The sequence below is a fragment of the Halyomorpha halys genome, unplaced genomic scaffold (assembly GCF_000696795.3).
Source record: "Halyomorpha halys isolate HHAL.00 unplaced genomic scaffold, Hhal_1.1 Scaffold999.1, whole genome shotgun sequence".
NCBI lineage: Eukaryota > Metazoa > Arthropoda > Insecta > Hemiptera > Pentatomidae > Halyomorpha > Halyomorpha halys.
The window spans coordinates 595410-611968 of NW_027106312.1; the positions used below are offsets into that span (position 1 = coordinate 595410).

Sequence of the window (16559 nt, forward strand, 5' to 3'; positions counted from 1 at the left end):
CTATTTTTGAACACCTTGAATGATATACGTAAAGTAATTGCTACGATTATGTTGTTTTTTTTCTTTAATCGGCCCAAGACTCCCATTGAAGTCCTATACTGCCCCTGTTGTTATATTATAATAGAATGGAGTCAAGGATGTAAATTATTATTATTTATTTTTAAAAATCTATTTTAGATTCTTCCATAAAATTTACACAACGACTGAATGATATCCCTGTCTAGATCTGCCAGCCCTTGGTGGAAAGCACAATTGTTTAGGAGGAGGGGATATTTAATCCGGTATTTATCATATCTGCTGCATTTTAGAATAATGTGCAATGGGTCCTCGATAGAGTTTCATGCCGAACATTTATTATTTTCTGCAACTTTAATTAGTGTCAGACCATGGTTAATTCTTAATGTTGTAAGTAAGACTATTTTTTTCTGTTTAACTTAACACAAGTGTTAAAGAACCATGGGCGCAGAGACGTTAGGTTTGATAGTGAAATGATCTTTAGCTTTCGAACTTCCTTTTCCTGTAAAGGCAATTTCGCATTTTCCTCTCTTCCAGAACACCGTTTTGCTATTGTTCCGTTGTTGATTCCCATACAAACCCATATGACCTAGAACCCATTGGACCTTAAATTTATTATTTCTTGAACGATAAACTTCTTTTATTATGTTATTTATTAGGTAAAATGAAATATGTTGTCGATGTATGTTTTTGAGTGGATTACATGCGGAAGCGGAATCCGTTAAAATTACGACTTTCGTATTCTTATATTTTCTGTTGGCTATTTTGAAAGCTTCTACGACACCGTATATCCTAAACTTTGCGGATAGGTTTATCGATGTATCCCGGTTATATGTTTCCTGGCTGCAACTTTGTTTTTTTTCTTTAGAGGCATCTGTATATATTTTGTGATAATTTTTAAAATTTTCGGACAATATTTCCAGTGTTTTCTGTTTTAGAACTGTTGGTAGATAGTGTATCTTGTTCAAATCTGATTGGAATAGTTTTGGATTGGTTTTTATGGCAATTTGTGACTTTGGAATGGGAGTACATAGGTCTAGTGGTCCGGGGTTGATGGCAAGTGTATTGAATATATGTTTTGTTTCTTGGGCTATGATTCCTACTTTTGGAATGTATAAAGTGCCGTTTCGAGTAGCTTGATATAGAGGATTGCAACTGTTTGAGGCCACTTTTAAAATTAATTTTTTTACTAACCAATTTCTTCTCATTTGGAGAGGCGATTCGCCTGCTTCTGCTTGCAATGGGTTTGTAGGGCTTGTGCTGTTGTCTGGGGCTTTAGGGCGTAAAACCCTGAGGTCATCAACGCCCGTAGGGCTTGTGCTGAATGATCCCAAACATAACCTAAGAGGATTATTTTGTGTTGTATCTAGCTTTTTAATTAATAGTGGTGAGTTTGACTCATTGTATATTATGGATGCATTGTCTATTATTGGTCTCGTCATAGTTTTGTAAATGCCATTTACTAAATGTTAAGTAGGTTATGTGGATGGGCTCTCCAAGTTACTCCAGATATTGCTTTTATTATTACTGCCATGTTAAAGTAAGAAGGATGTTAATTTTAACGATAGGTACGTTTTTCCTTAAATCTTGAAATTATAAACATTTATCGATTTATTATGAACATCGATACTTAAATATTTATTTTCCTACTCGGAAGGTTTAGTTCTTGCAGGCTTACTTCAAATAATGTCAGCGGACGAGGTTTTGTTAGAATTTCTACATTTTGAACTAGTTAATTATATTGTTAATTCAGGACAAAAAGATAGCAAAACCAATCTCACTACGTTAGAATATTTCGGATTTTCTACTGGCTACAGAATAATAGAGAGACTAACTAAGGACTGGCCAAGATTTAAAGATGAATTAGACACAGTGAAATTTATTTGTACAGACTTTTGGTCCTCAATATATAAAAAACCTATTGACAATTTACGTACTAACCACCAAGGTGTATATGTTTTGCAAGACAACAATTTTCGGTTCATGGCCAAAATTTCTGCTGGGAAACAGTCATTAGACATTGCTCCAATGTACATTGCATTTACATCAGGACTTCTGAGAGGTGCTTTAGGAAATCTTGGTATTAACTGTCTTGTAACAGCTGAAGTACAAGTAATGCCTACCTGTAAGTTTCATATACAAGTTCAAAGGACTTAAAAAAGATGTACCTAATTTTTGTTTATGGTGGAGCTATCATATTGATTTGTTTGCCATATTCTTCTTTTTTGTCAATCTCCATTTTTTATTTTATAGAGGTTTTTAATTTGTTTTGTTTTTTTCATACAATTACTAATGTGAAAATGTTTGTTTTGGGGCAACAAAGTGATCTATATTCTAAGATTGCTTGGTAATTATCCAGGCATTTATTATACTAAATGTTATTGCTTTTTGATGTAAAATATATGTATTGTTTAAGCAAATGATATTGTTGAAATTATTCTGATGTACCTAGAGATATTTTTTTATGTGAAATCTTTTCAGAATTGAGACTTGACTCATACAGACATTTTTTGTAAGTTCAATGACCCAACTAAGATTTAAAATATATTTATTTTAATTTTAAATCTATGAAAAAGACTTTTCAAAGTTTAGTGGCCTCACTGCAATTGATAATGATTTATTAAAGAAATCAATGATGTTGGCATTATTCATATTTGGTTTGAATTAAAATGTAAATATTACAGAATGAGAGGATTATTGTAAGAAACAAACTAAATTGAGATAAATCTTGCCTTAAATTTACATTAAGCTAAACCAACGTAGATTGCCCAATAATAAATATCGGGTAGATTAAAATTAATAAATTGAATGTACAGAAATAATTTTTGTTTTATTTTTTATAAGGAGATTTTAAACTGATAGATTCTTATCTTTCTATTGTTTATTCATTTACAGTGATTCTATTTGTAACTAATTATTTTTGATTTATGTTCTTAAGTCAGATTTGGTTTTCCTGTGTTTTGAAACCATTAATACAAATTTTCATATAAATCAAAAATTTAAAATTTTAAGGTTTGATTTTTGGAGGATATTTTTTTTTCGCCAATGTCACATATTCAAGAAATTCATAACTCCACACAAGTAATGTAAATTTAACCTAACTACAGCTTAATTTCTCATATTAATATCTTTGATTTTTTTTTTTTTTTTTTTTTTTTTTTATGGCAATGGTGTAAAAAGAAGTTAAAAATTTCACAAATGTTTAATTATATATCTCTGGTTATAATTTGTTTGCAAAAGGTCCAATTTGTACCATTTTATGCAGTTTAGCATGATCAAAGCCCCTTTTAAGTTTTGTGTAGATTAGTAGCATCATGTTGAAGTTATTTCAATTTTTTTTAATTACGATGAAAATTCCTATCAAAGGTTTTTTTGGGGTGCAGAAAACGAAAATCAACGTTATTTCTCCCTTTATAAAATTTTCTCCCTCCTTGCTTGGTCAGTCAGTTTAAATTATTTTTACACTGTGTTGCTATAATGGTATTGAGTTAATTATATTACTACCATTTTTTTTTTTTTATAATTACAAAAAAATATTGACAATTGTAAAAAGAGACTTTAAATGTACTCTATATTACCAAAACCAAAAATCGTTTCCTATTGTTTTAGAAGTTGTATATTATACCATGTATATAAAATATTATTATTGTTGGTAACTAATTTTTATTCCAATTCATTTAATGTTGTCTATATTACTAATTGTTTATAATTGCTAATTTAGAAGAATGTATGTCATAACATTATTTTTATTTCATTTGATTAAAGTTTATAAAATAAGATTTTGGCTGAAAACCAATTGTTTGCTCATATTTTATGTATCACTTCTTCCTACCACCACCTCTATCAATCTTCTTTCTGCCTTTTTATTATTTAGGTTTGCCTTAGGTAGGTCCTATTATGATGATGATAAAATAAGGCAAATGTGTTTATGTTTTGTTATCTACTTTATTTGTTGGAAATATGTTAAATAGATTAATTTCTTTCTAAAATTAAAGTTTGTTTGATGAATAACAATACACATTTATATTATAAATACATATTTCACTTGAAAAGTAAATGTGATAGTGGAAATCAGAAAGCTGATTATTATTCTAGTTTAAAAATCCTTAAAAGAAAAAGCTTGAAATGATTTCTGGGCTGTTAGACTGAGTCCATTAGATCAGATTAATTTTGAAGGTAGTTAGGTTTTTTTTTTTTTTACACAAAAAAAAAAACACCTATTTTACAGCTCATATTTTAATGAGGAAGGTGTTAATTAAAAGAGAATCTGGTGAAATTCATTTGCCTTAAATATAGGCTTTTTACTGTTTTAATAAAGTCAACAGGAACTTAAATTTTATCAATGTTCAATAGAACATTAGAAATCAGTTTTCAATAGAAAACATAGTTTTTATTTTTTATTATAATTGATTGTATTTATTATATAGCTAACATGGAAACTACTACTGGAATCAGGCACACACCATAAATTAATATTTGATTGTACTTTTATAATATTCATGTAACGACTATATATAATATTGTAATATTCACAAATGTATCATTTGAATTAATAAAGATTTCAATAGAATCTACTGACAGAAAGCGTCTTACACGTAGCATCTCTCGATTGTGTTTAATGGACCATAGACTAGACTAAGTCAAAATCAGAAGACCTCAGTGGTAAATACCACCTCACGGGAATCACCTTCGAATTTGGCGGAAGCATAACAAGGAGTATTATAGATCAGTACATTTTAGTACAATAAGTTTTGGAAATGTATATGATCATTATTTATCAGTCTTCTCTGGGTCTCTTCTCCTTTTGACATTTCTTATCCTTTCGTTGGACCCGGCAGCTGGAATCTTGCAAACCCTTTTGTATCAACAGAAATCTAGGTAGGATAAAGTTTGCCTTCCTGCAACATCTGGCGGCTAAGTAGTTTAGGCTATAAAGTAGTCTGAAAAAATTTTGTTTAGGAAAAATCAGTTCAGATTTGGTTTTAGCATTTTTTGAAACCCTTAAATCCAAATTTTCATATATCTCAAATTAAAAATTTTCAGACTTGATTTATGGAGGATACATTTTTTTTCCACGGAAGTAAATTGACTTAGTAAAACGAGGTGAAATAGTTTTAATTAGTGATAATAAATAAAGACTTTGATATTATGATAAAATAATTTTGGAGAGGATGTACAAGAACTGGAGAAAGATCATGGCAGATTATTATAGAAGTTTAGAGTGTTAACTGTTTTCTTCTGTTCAAGTTGGTTGTGTGTAATTAATTCTCTAAATTAATTACTAATGACTAAGTAATTTAAGATGTAGGTTACTATTTACAAGAAGGCCTGGACAATGCTTGTTCAGTAGGTTAGATAGCTAGAAAGGAGATGAGTTTTGCAGTAACCAGACGTAAATACTCGCAGGATGGAAACTTCATACCATAAGAAACTAGTTGTTAATCCTTGCAGGACGAAAACTTCACTCCCTAGGGAACTAGCCTACGGTCGTGAAGGAGGTAGCAAGTCCTACAGGAACTAGCTATAGGTCCTTACCAAGGGAAGAAATGGTTTAAGAAGAAGAAGAGATCCAGTGAAGGCAAGGTAAAGTAGAAGTTCAATATACGTTTACAAAAGAAAAATTAAACTGTAATGCCTCCTAAGATTCATCAAATTGCGCTAATTTATCTCTGGGTATATTAAACGCCATCGAGAAACGCTACGTTTAAGACGTCAGCTTTTAGTGGAACAGAAGATTCTATTGTAATCTTTATTGATCCAAGTAATACATTTAGAAATAAGTTATTTTATTTTTAACTTTATTTTTATCATAGCAAGTGTGTTACCAGTGCTAGGATGAACAAGATTATATAACTATTCGGATGGATTAAGAGTTGATTACTTACAAATACTTTTATGCATCTTGATTTTATCCCTAATTTGTTTAAGTTTATTCAGTTTTTTATGGGGAAAAAATGACCTTGATGTAAATCAAAGTTGAATAAAATATAAACTAATTATATTAATGATAGGACAGAGATTATTTGTATCAGAATTTTAATTATAGTTCGATACATTTTTATAACTCACAATAATTTATTTATTATACACACTTAATTATAAATTAATTTCATTTCTTAATTTTTGTTGCACTATTATTAAGTTTCATATGAAAGGATGGCTTGGCTATCCTAAAGTAGTTAAAAATATTGTTTTCATCCGTTTTATTATTAAAACAGATATCTAAGAATGTCCGCTCACATGTTTTTTGTTTATAGGATGTACATAGTGACGTCGTTTACTACATCGATCCTAAATACGACGGTACAAATACCTAATTGCAATCAGACGACTTATATTCATTCTGGAAGCTATAAGCCTACAAAGTTTAAAAGGCACAGAAGCAACCAGTCTGGTAGAAATTCGGTTCGTGTGCTATTGTTCTTTCGAATCGAATTTCCAGTAGGTAACCGGGTCGGTTTTCTTCGGCTTATATCGCCTAACAGAGAAGGAAGCACGAGTTTTTCGTGAATGACTTAATGGATTTTCTTTATAGATATACCAAATTACTGGAAATGACATTTACTACAACTTCATATAATCACATATCATCATTCATGTGCGAAATCCTTATTAACTTCAAAATAAAGTTGCCTTCAAAGAGCGCAGGCTAATCCTCACCTCTAAGCGTTATTTTTCTGGAAGGAACAAGTCTCAAGACTTATTAAAATAATAATATGCGCTAACGGACGAAACAAATCTCAATTGTTCAATTGTCATTGTGGTAACACAAGCATGGGTAAGAGTCTCTAGACCTCGTGGTTATCAAGCCTAACCAATCTACAGTACTTATAGAAAAGAAAGGTGGACAGAGCTTCACCTGCCATACCATAGCAGCCTAGACCTGCTGACCTGTCTAGCATCATTTTCCCTCGGGGTTTGGTCATCGGTCATTCTCGCCAAATTTCCCGCCTTAGATTAATGACATTGAAAGTGTCGACGGCTTCGTAGATTCTGCGTCAAACCTAGAAAGTGTCCAACATTCCGATCCGTAGGGTCAGCATGTGTCTGAAAAGTTTTTATACAGCCCGACTTGATGGTCTTATACATTATAAGATCCACAGTAGTGATTATATCGCTATTGAAGTTCTAAGATAGATAAATTTTTCTAAGGTGTTCTTTTATGATTTTTTTTTTTTTTTTATTACCCTCTACCTGGTTGTTTCTAATATAGGGGAAATTATCTACGGTTAAATACTTATTCTAACCAGAGTGGGGCGGGAGGAGGGTCCAAGTTTTCACTCTGTGGGGACTCCACGAAATAAAATTCAACCCCCACAGGCAGGATTCAGTTAGGTTGATAAGGTGATGCCCTAATTCTCTCAGCCATAAAAGCCTCTCAAAGTTGTGTTGACCAATATAAGGCTTTCCATCACCATGGTTGCAAATCAGGTTCATATACATGTACTTCGTCTTTGTTTCGTTTTAACTATTCCAAATCATGCAGTTTCCCTTCTTGCATTCCTTTTGTTCAGCTTATTACATCAATATCGTCTGCAAAGGCTAGTATCATAGCTCATCTGTTAAATATTTTACTATTCGCCTGGATTTTGAATTTTTGCATTGCAAAATTTAAGCTGAATTAAAAAATATGGCTTGCAACGGATTCTTCCTAAGTTTTATGATTGTGCAAAATCTTTCAGACGTACTTACTTGAACATGTACGCAACAATTCACTTCCTTCGTTGTTATGCGAACCAAACGTATAATTTTCGGTGGGATCCATAACTCTAACATTCTATTGTAGAGTTTCTTTCTTAAAACGCTGTCATATGTGGAGGGTGTTGATCCCTGATTTTCTCTGAGAGGGAACATCTAATCAGCAACAGACATCTTTCGTTGTAATACTTATACTCAGTTAAAATAATATACACTTTATAATTCACATTCAAACTTCTTGAAATGAGTACCTTTTTTTAGTAATGCTTTCTTCCAAAGAAAACTAATCTTCCCCCTTTTTTGTTAAGAGGATATTTCAAAAAGAAAAAAATATTTATCATTGTGATACATACGTACCTGGTTCATTATTTATATGAAAATGTTGAAATAAATAGATTCTCTAATTAACATTAGAATTAACACTATTAGAAATATAGTGTATTTAATTTGATATAATTTCCTGGAGTAATGTTATTCCTTGAAAGAAACATCAGTTATTGGATTACCTAAACTAAGTTCATTGATTATATTATTTTGTTGAAGAATTATTTATTTTAACTTAAACCAAGCATAGTAATTTAGTATTTTAGAGCTTAAATTTAACTCAATTTGAAGTCTTAATGTGCAATAAAAATCTAATACGTACCTAGTCTTTTATATGATACAGTTGAATATTAGAGATAATGAGGCTTTAGTAATTTTACTTAAAAAAAAAATAGATTTTTAATATTACTTTACTTTTTATTACAGTTAACGGTAATGTAATTTGTATGATCTGATAGGGAATATTTTTAGGAGTCACTTGGTTCAGTTGGTTCCCTCTTGGTTTACCTACCATGGTTGAGTCAACAGTTTAACAACTAACCCTAATTTCTTCCGCCATTTGTAAGGTTACTTACCACGTGTCATAAGTATTGGCCCTTCGTTCATGTTCTTCATCAATTTTTCCCTATTAGAGTAGCTTAATTTTTTGTAGGATGGCGGAGAAAAATAATGATGATGCTGCGAAGCATTTTCATGAAATGGGACTTGATGATCGAATACTTAAAGTAAGTATTTTATACCTAGTGAAATATCTTATCGAAGTTCAGATTTATTATTTGAACCTTTTTTTTTTTCTTCAGGCCATTGCAAAGGTAGGATGGATTGAGCCAACTGCTATTCAAGAAAAAGCTATTCCACTAATTTTAGAAGGAAAGGATGTGCTTGTTAAAGCTAGAACAGGATCAGGGAAAACAGGTGCATTTGCAGTCCCCATTATTCAAAAGATACTTTCTATCAAACAGGTATTTTATTTAAACTTAACTTTAGTTTCGAATTTTGGAAATTTATGTTTTGTTGTACATGTTCATGGGTATGCCAACTTCATAATTTTATGAATAGTTGCTGACTGACAAATAGCCTCGTTCTTAGCTGATTTACTGCTTTATTCTAAATGAATTTTGTATTCGTTTCTGCTGTGTGTCATATCAATCGATATTAATTTAAATTAGGTGTTAGTATTTTCACAACTGATTTTCTTGTTTGTGCTAACGTAATTTACTTATAAGGTTCATCATTCAGAAGTGTTATTTTCTGCTTGATTATTCCACTCAATTTTTTTTTATATAATAGGATTGTTTATTTTGTTGATTATTGGTTTGAAAAGTGAACCTTTTAAAATTTTACATTTTAGTGTTTTGTTTAATGCTAAAATTCCACTGAGCAATCTAGATGTTGGTCTGTTGATTGGTCTAAAATTATTTGCTTGGAAACAGGATATTATTTAATGTTAGAATATGTTAATTTTTACAAAATGATTTTAGTAAACCAACGTTTCAATCTGTACTTACAACTAAAGTGTAAATTCTGTATCATGTTCTCTTTTCAACTATTTAGGTAGGATTTAAGATTTTAAATTTAAAAGAAGGTTGTCTAATTGAACCCTTTTTTTCATCTAACCTTTTTATGTTATTTAATATGTTTATTTTTTCCTCCTTTTCTAATTTTTTGGTATTCATTGTTTATCATTCATCTATGCTTTGTTCTCATAATGTCTTACATGTTCAGTTCTTATATTTGCATCCTTGAAGAATGATAGTAATGTGGGCTGTTACGACTGCATATATTAAATATTATGAGAGATGGTGGTTAGGAATATGGTGAGCTATAAGATATAGTAATTATATTTTGGGAGATTGTTGATTGACTGTGTGTAATTAATAAGAGGAAGATGTTCTGGGTGCAGTAAAAGTTAACTCTAATGAGACATTTCGCCCCACTATGTAGGGCTTTTGGTTTAAAAAAAGCTAAAGAATTCATGAAACATTGGTCCATAATATATAGGGTTTTTACTATTAGAGTTACTTTTGATCACACCTGGTTCAGCTTCCTTGTATCAATTTTTTATCTGTGACAAAATTTCGGTCTTAATTGTAGACCTTCAGAAAACCAAAAAGTGTTTATCGAAATCAGGTCATGGGTGAAATAGAAAAGTTACTGTTCGAATTTTCTTTAAATAACTTCTTTAAAATTAAAGGAGGTCTTTATTGTGATGATAAAATATAGTGATAGTTTTTATAACTCAAGAGGCCTCTTATCTTTAGTGAACCTAAAATCTGATTAACCTGTAATCAGTAGTTTTTCCATTGCTATTAATGTTTATAATTTTTAAAAGGATTTTATGTGTCTTGTTATGCACCAAAAAGATTGCATTCTGAACGATGGCAGGGGAAATGTGGTACACATACTTTCACTAAATAGGAACAGTATTAAAAAAACAAACAATGGAATTGATAGATTAATGTGTTCTAGGCAGGTTTTAAGAAATAAATAAAACTTCTCTGAGTTTATCCAGTTTACCAGTCATTAAATTTGGGAAATTTGTGTAGTTTTGAAATTCTACTTTAGTTCTAAACTTAAATATTTTGCCCCAATTTTTATAAATTGTCTTAATAATGAAACAATTTTTTTCAAATGCAAGTGAACAGATACTGGGTTTTCTATTTCTTAGTTTTCTCTGTGGTTGAGAAACCTGCATTATTAATTGTTTACATTGAAATTATAGTATTAAATAGTTAAATGGTATAATCAATTGCATATGAATGTTAATCCATGGTTAATTGGAAATGTTTATGTGAAAAATAAATGTAGCTTTAAGTGAAAATAAAGTTTATTAAAATTTGTCATAAATTCTTCAACTGTTTATGTAAAGTAGAAAGGTAGCAGAAGTTTTCAATATACATTGATTTCTTAGATTGATTTAATGTTGCATTTGTGTACAAATATTGGCTTCTGGTCTGGAAAACCAAGTACTAAGTTGAAATTTTTGAGAATGTTAATTCCTGAAATTGGCAGATACCAGGTTCAGACAGAAATCTGGAACCCATCCGTTATTTTATAAGCTGGTTCAATTTTTGGTGTGTTGTGATAGAGGTGAAGGCAGGAAATCATAGGTAATATTTTATCCATATTTGATGTTATTTTCAGTATTAACTTTATGTTTTAGGAGAGCAATGTGTCTGGAGTATTAGCGCTAATTTTAGCTCCAAGTAAGGAACTCAGTCGTCAAATTTTTAATAACATCCAACAGCTGCTGATAAAATGTTCTCAAGTTATAAAAGTTGTCGACATTTCTCCTCAGGTATTATGAATTTTCGTATTTATTTTAGTATTACTTCTTCTATTAGTGAAATTTGTTAGAGAATTCTTAATAAATCTTCTCATTTCATCAATTATAGCTAATTTATCCTTATAAATTAGCCAAAATTTAATTAATTTTTTAATCTGTTTGATATATAATTGTGATGTTTCACTATTTCATGGTTAATGATTTGTTGTCTGAGAACAAATAAAACTTTAGAAAATTACTATAGCGCCTTTTTGGGCCTTAATAAGCCACTTTTTGAGAATGGTGTTTTAAAAAATGTTTTTTCATATTAGTGATTTCCATAAAAAGTTATCCTTATTTTTTCTTTAAATTTTTATTAATGAAAGGCACAAGAAAAAGTCACAATTAAGTCTCGAATAACAAGATATATATGTATATATTAATCAATTTCACTCATCTGTATAAGAAATGTAAAGTAAGGAGAACAATTCCAATTGAGTTTTTATTGGAAATAGACATTTTAAGGTAACCCGTCTCACAAAATGGTCTTTTTAAGAATATGAACCAGGATGGGTTTCATTTTATCCATTATGGACAAAATGGACAATTTTATATAAAAACTAATTATTCAGACATAACGGGCTAAGTTAAAATGTATTTTTTTCTTTATCTTTTGCTTCTACATTTCAAATTAAAACAGCTACTGTGTTTAGTGAATTAGATGAGTGAAGTTAATTAACAAAACTTTTATAACTCCTATCTTACAGGTAGAAGTCGGAACACAACGTGCCGTGCTTAAGAATCCTCCTGAAATAGTTGTTTCAACACCAGGGAGGGCTGTGCTTCATTTAAAAGCTGGTAATTTTTGTCTTGATCCTTCTCTTCAAATTCTTGTGATTGATGAAGCAGATCTGGTTTTTTCATTTGGTCATGAAGAAGATATCAAAGAAGTAATGAGGTGAGTGTGTATTTTATTTGTATATAATTCAGAATTTAAAAATATTTAATTAGTAATGAGATAAGTGTATGTTTTACTATTGTATAATAGAGAATTTATTTCTAGTGCAATTACATAATAGACAACGTATATAGTAGTTTATGTGCTAGTTATTCTGTTTCAAATTTTCTGTTTCTTTTATTTTCAATAGAGTTAAATTGTCATTACTTAATTATTATATTGCCCTTATACTTAAGGTGAATTGTATATTCTGAATATGAAAGAAATTATCATCACACCTAAAATGACTAGATTTTTGATAAATAAGACTTCTATATGTTTTATAAAACAGAAAACAAGTGATTTTAGGCTAAAATATTGTATTTCCATTACTAATCTTTTTATGTATTCTTTCTCTTTTTTTCTTTGATTAACAGCCATTAAGGACTAAGAATAGTCACTTCTTGGTTTACTGTTATATGTGTTAACTTCAACATAAAGAGATAGTTCATTGGAATATAGACGGGCCAGTGATTTTTCTTGTACAAGCATCACATTTATACTTTCTGCTATTTCATTTGGTGACATCTTAATTTTTGTTTCTGTAGCCTTACCTATTTGAAACAGAAAAATCCTTAAAAAAAAAAAAATAATTGTTTTCAATTTTCTAATTTTCAATACCAAAACTTACAAACATATGTGATAGCAGTTTGTGTGGGTGAGTAGGCCACAAACTGCAGACGAAACCACATTGGCACAATATATAGACTGGAAAGCCATGCTGCTAACCATCTTTCTGAAGTTAATGCTGGCATTTCCTGCTCACTTAACCAGCACATATGAAGCAAAACCGGGAATTCAGGGTACCTGTTATGTTTCACCTGTCAAATATCTTTATTACAGTAATTCAGCTAACATTCATAATCTTTCTTAATTTCTCTTTTATTGTTACAGCATAAATATATTTTTGTGTAATTCATTGAAAGCCTTTATTGTATTTTAAAAATTGAGTAAAATTTTCATTGATATCTGTTTTTATAATATTTTATTGGTTTTACAAAAAGTAAGGTAAAGACTTTTCCCATGTATCAAAGGTCATCAAGGATGGGGGTGGATGTTTTTATCCATTTCATGAGCTGTAGAACATAGTTTTTGGGAGTTTCAGAGATATCCTATTAATATACATTTTTTCCATACTATGTTTAGGCACTTCCAGCCAGTTTCCTTTAGACTAATGAGCTGAAATTGGGTTTCTTTCTAGACAGAACAGTACCTTAAAATTGGGGATGAGTTTCATTGAAAATTTCATCTGGTCTAGATCACTAAACGGTTATATCCGACTTTTCTTAAGATTTGGTTTTAATCCTTATTAAGTAATTTTTTTTTTTTTAACTTAGCAATGTATGCCAAAACCAGGTCTTTCTCCCTACACTGAATTATGGTCTGTCAAACAAAAGCAACTGCAAAGATGGGAAATTATTTCTGATACTAAAAAAAAGCTGTCAAATTCTTAAAATGTTCTATAAAAAGAATAACATTCTAATAATATTAATGGCGACCTCACATTGCGGGTCTTATTATAATTTTAAAGTACAGCCTGGACAGTTATGAGTTAAAAAAAGTTTATTGTAATTAAAATATAAAAAAGATGGTCTGGGTTACGGTCAAAAAGGATAAAAATAATTGCAACCCTGACAATTTTCATCATATTTGAAATTATACGGTCAATTATTTATATATATTATATTGTAATTAGTTTACCTATTACTTGCCATCACAAGCAAAATAGTTATGTATTAAAGTTGGTAGCTGTGATACGAAACATAAATTAAATGTTTGGTGTGTAGCAATCCCTCGTTACATGGTTAATTCATCCCATGTATGTTAAAACCATCCAAAAGATTGTACTCTATGAGACAGGAAATTATGGACCTGTTTCATATGAAATGTCAGTTTTCACAGGAAAAATTATTTAGTAGAACAACTTTATGAGATCAGAACATTTGTATTCTAAATATTTACCCTTATTTTCTATACATTTTCCCAATGTGTTATTAACTTTTCTGTAAGAATATAGGTCCTTTCTAATTAATCAATATAGTTTTTAGTTTTTGAGTTTTTTATGCATTATGTCAATATCACTGGAGTGCAATGTGGATGTGGTGATGGTTTCACTCCTGGGTGAAAAGGAAAAATAAATTATTCCTTCCATTGACCACCACACAAAAACAAATAATTTCATTGAATGCAAATTTGGCTTAGGCATGTATTCCGGTCTTTCGTAGATATTGACATATGCAATACACTCTTCATCACAAGTAATTATCCTTTCTAGAAAAGGCATGTGATACGGATGTCTCATAATGCTTCAGCCTCTCATTAAGTTCATGAGGACCCATAGGTTTTTTACTTTACCAATGGTCTTTAAGTGTTGAGAAACTATTGCTATTCTTGTATTTGGTTGTGTTGTGAATCCTTTATTTGTTTAGTAAGGGTGTTCTTCCATTGTAAGCCTGAGTTCATTGTCGTCAATTGCTGGTGGGGGTCTTCCTCTGGGTTGGTTATCCAAATCTGTGTCACTAGCCAATAATTTTTCAAACAACTGGCAAAATGGTCCATTCATTACAACACCCTTTCTCTAATACTGTGGTAATGTTTCTTGCAGCTTGGACTGTTGAGTGTTCAAGTTTAAACTCAAAAATTGCATGTTTCCATGGTCATTTTTGATGGCATATTAAACGATGTACAATCAATTGGAATTATTGTAAATATAAAAAATGAGAGAATAGCTTGTTATAATCTGTAAACATAAATGTAGTAAATAACAAAAATCCACTAACCCCCCCCCCCACTTTAAATTTCTGAAATAATAAAAATGGACATTTCATATGAAATGACTCAATAATAATAACATAGATCTGCAAAAAAAGAATTGCTTGTTTCCGAGTTCTGCATGTCAAATTCTGATTCCTTTCCAGTAATGATTAAAAGAAAAAATGTATTTACGTATGAAGTTTAGCTTGTGTAGAAACTAGAATGATGTATCGAATTTTAAGCATTCATTCATTGAGAATGATTGTACTTTTTTTTTTTTTTTTATTGTTACCCAATAACTCTAAAACAAAGTGCTTGACAGAATATTATGTATAAATTTATGTTTAAAGTCTATAGTATTTGTTGCAATTTGAAGCCCCATATGAGCTGTATATGACTATTACTTGCTATGATGAGAGTTCTTCAAATATTAATCATTTTTCCTCAAAAGTAAAAAATTGTTGTAATTGTCTCTTATTTTTGTGAAATATTGTCAAAAATATTTATTCTAAGGATATTTATTTAAGCAGAGGATATTTATTCCTATTATTAACAAAAATATTTATTCCTTTAATATATATAAGGAATTTGAAGCGTATTCAGTTAGCTTTTATTTGGACTCATAAGAGAATGTTTTAGGGCTTAATGTTTTTTTTTAAATGGTTGACTGGTCTAAAACTTTTGACGAGTGGAATTTTTGGGAAAAATCATTTGAAAAAAATGGTAAAGTTGAGGTTATTAATTTTTTTATTAAAGTTTAACAAACAGAATAAACAAGCAAACTTGGGGTATGAAATACAAATAATTTATTTTTTTTAAAATCATTTATGCCACTTAAGACATTTCATTTTTTATTTTAAAATGTAAGTAAGGGATTCCTGTTCATTTTTAATGAAGTTTATTTATAATCTCTATTTTCTTATTGCTACTCAATCTGGTTCCTCTAGTTGTTATGTTTTTAGTTATTAATGCTTTTGTAATTAATGTATTGCTACTGTAATAAAGTAATTAATTTCTTACATTCCATCATTTACTTTAAAGAGATGAATTGGGGTTGGTTCAAGAGCTTCGAGTTGGCATAGTCTTCCATATATGTCAAAAGTAGAAATATTTCCTGATAATTCTAATTCTGAACTGGGTAAATCTCTATGACACTGTTGCAAATGAATAAGTAGTGCTGACGGGCATAGTGATAAATTACAAGATGGCATTGGACATGATAAAGGTCTGAAATTAAAAAACAAAGTTTTTCATATAACTGCGTCAACGGTTATTTATTTAAAAAATAAATACAACATTAGTTTTTGGTTGAAACCAAACAATTATAATAATCAAGAAATCACAAGTTTGTGTGTGTGCTTAAAAAAAAAAGGCTTTATTTATTAATTTGGAATAACTAAGGAAATATTGTGACTTTTTTAGACTGATAAATAATTGGTATATTAATGAATAGTTGACTACCTACCTGCATTTTAAAATACATACATACATACATACATACATATA

General features: G+C 30.0%; 3 protein-coding genes across 5 annotated transcripts in view; 2 read left to right on the forward strand and 1 right to left on the reverse strand.

Annotated features, from left to right (window-relative positions):
- Positions 1 to 1654: 1654 nt before the first annotated feature.
- Trs33 (trafficking protein particle complex subunit Trs33) lies at positions 1655 to 2438 on the forward strand. Its single transcript, XM_014431746.3, has one exon. It carries the CDS (start codon positions 1702 to 1704, stop codon positions 2170 to 2172), a length of 471 nt encoding a protein of 156 aa, XP_014287232.1. The 5' UTR covers positions 1655 to 1701; the 3' UTR covers positions 2173 to 2438.
- A 6101-nt stretch (positions 2439 to 8539) lies between these two features.
- Hlc (putative ATP-dependent RNA helicase DDX56) overlaps positions 8540 to 16559 on the forward strand; it is a 28228-nt gene continuing 20208 nt past the window's right edge. Inside the window, exons 1-4 of the mRNA XM_014431699.3 lie at positions 8540 to 8762; positions 8838 to 8999; positions 11201 to 11335; positions 12070 to 12260. Coding sequence (XP_014287185.2) covers positions 8691 to 8762; positions 8838 to 8999; positions 11201 to 11335; positions 12070 to 12260 — 560 coding nt within the window. The 5' untranslated portion in view covers positions 8540 to 8690. The remainder of the gene's footprint in view (positions 8763 to 8837; positions 9000 to 11200; positions 11336 to 12069; positions 12261 to 16559) is intronic.
- The window catches only part of LOC106687700 (uncharacterized), an 11197-nt gene continuing 7240 nt past the window's right edge, over positions 12603 to 16559 (reverse strand). For 2 of the 3 annotated variants that reach the window (XM_014431726.3, XM_014431725.3), the window contains exons 5-7: positions 16074 to 16280; positions 12931 to 13106; positions 12603 to 12853 (exon numbers count right to left, since the gene is read on the reverse strand). In XM_014431726.3, coding sequence (XP_014287212.1) covers positions 12687 to 12853; positions 12931 to 13106; positions 16074 to 16280 — 550 coding nt within the window. In that variant the 3' untranslated portion in view covers positions 12603 to 12686. Of the gene's footprint in view, positions 12854 to 12930; positions 13121 to 16073; positions 16281 to 16559 lie in introns of all 3 variants that reach the window. The other variant, XM_024360114.2, reaches the window with a different exon arrangement.

Excerpts from the sequence above, each read along its gene's own strand:
- Trs33 (XM_014431746.3), top strand. The coding sequence starts at position 1,702 with ATGTCAGCGGACGAGGTTTTGTTAGAATTTCTACATTTTGAACTAGTT.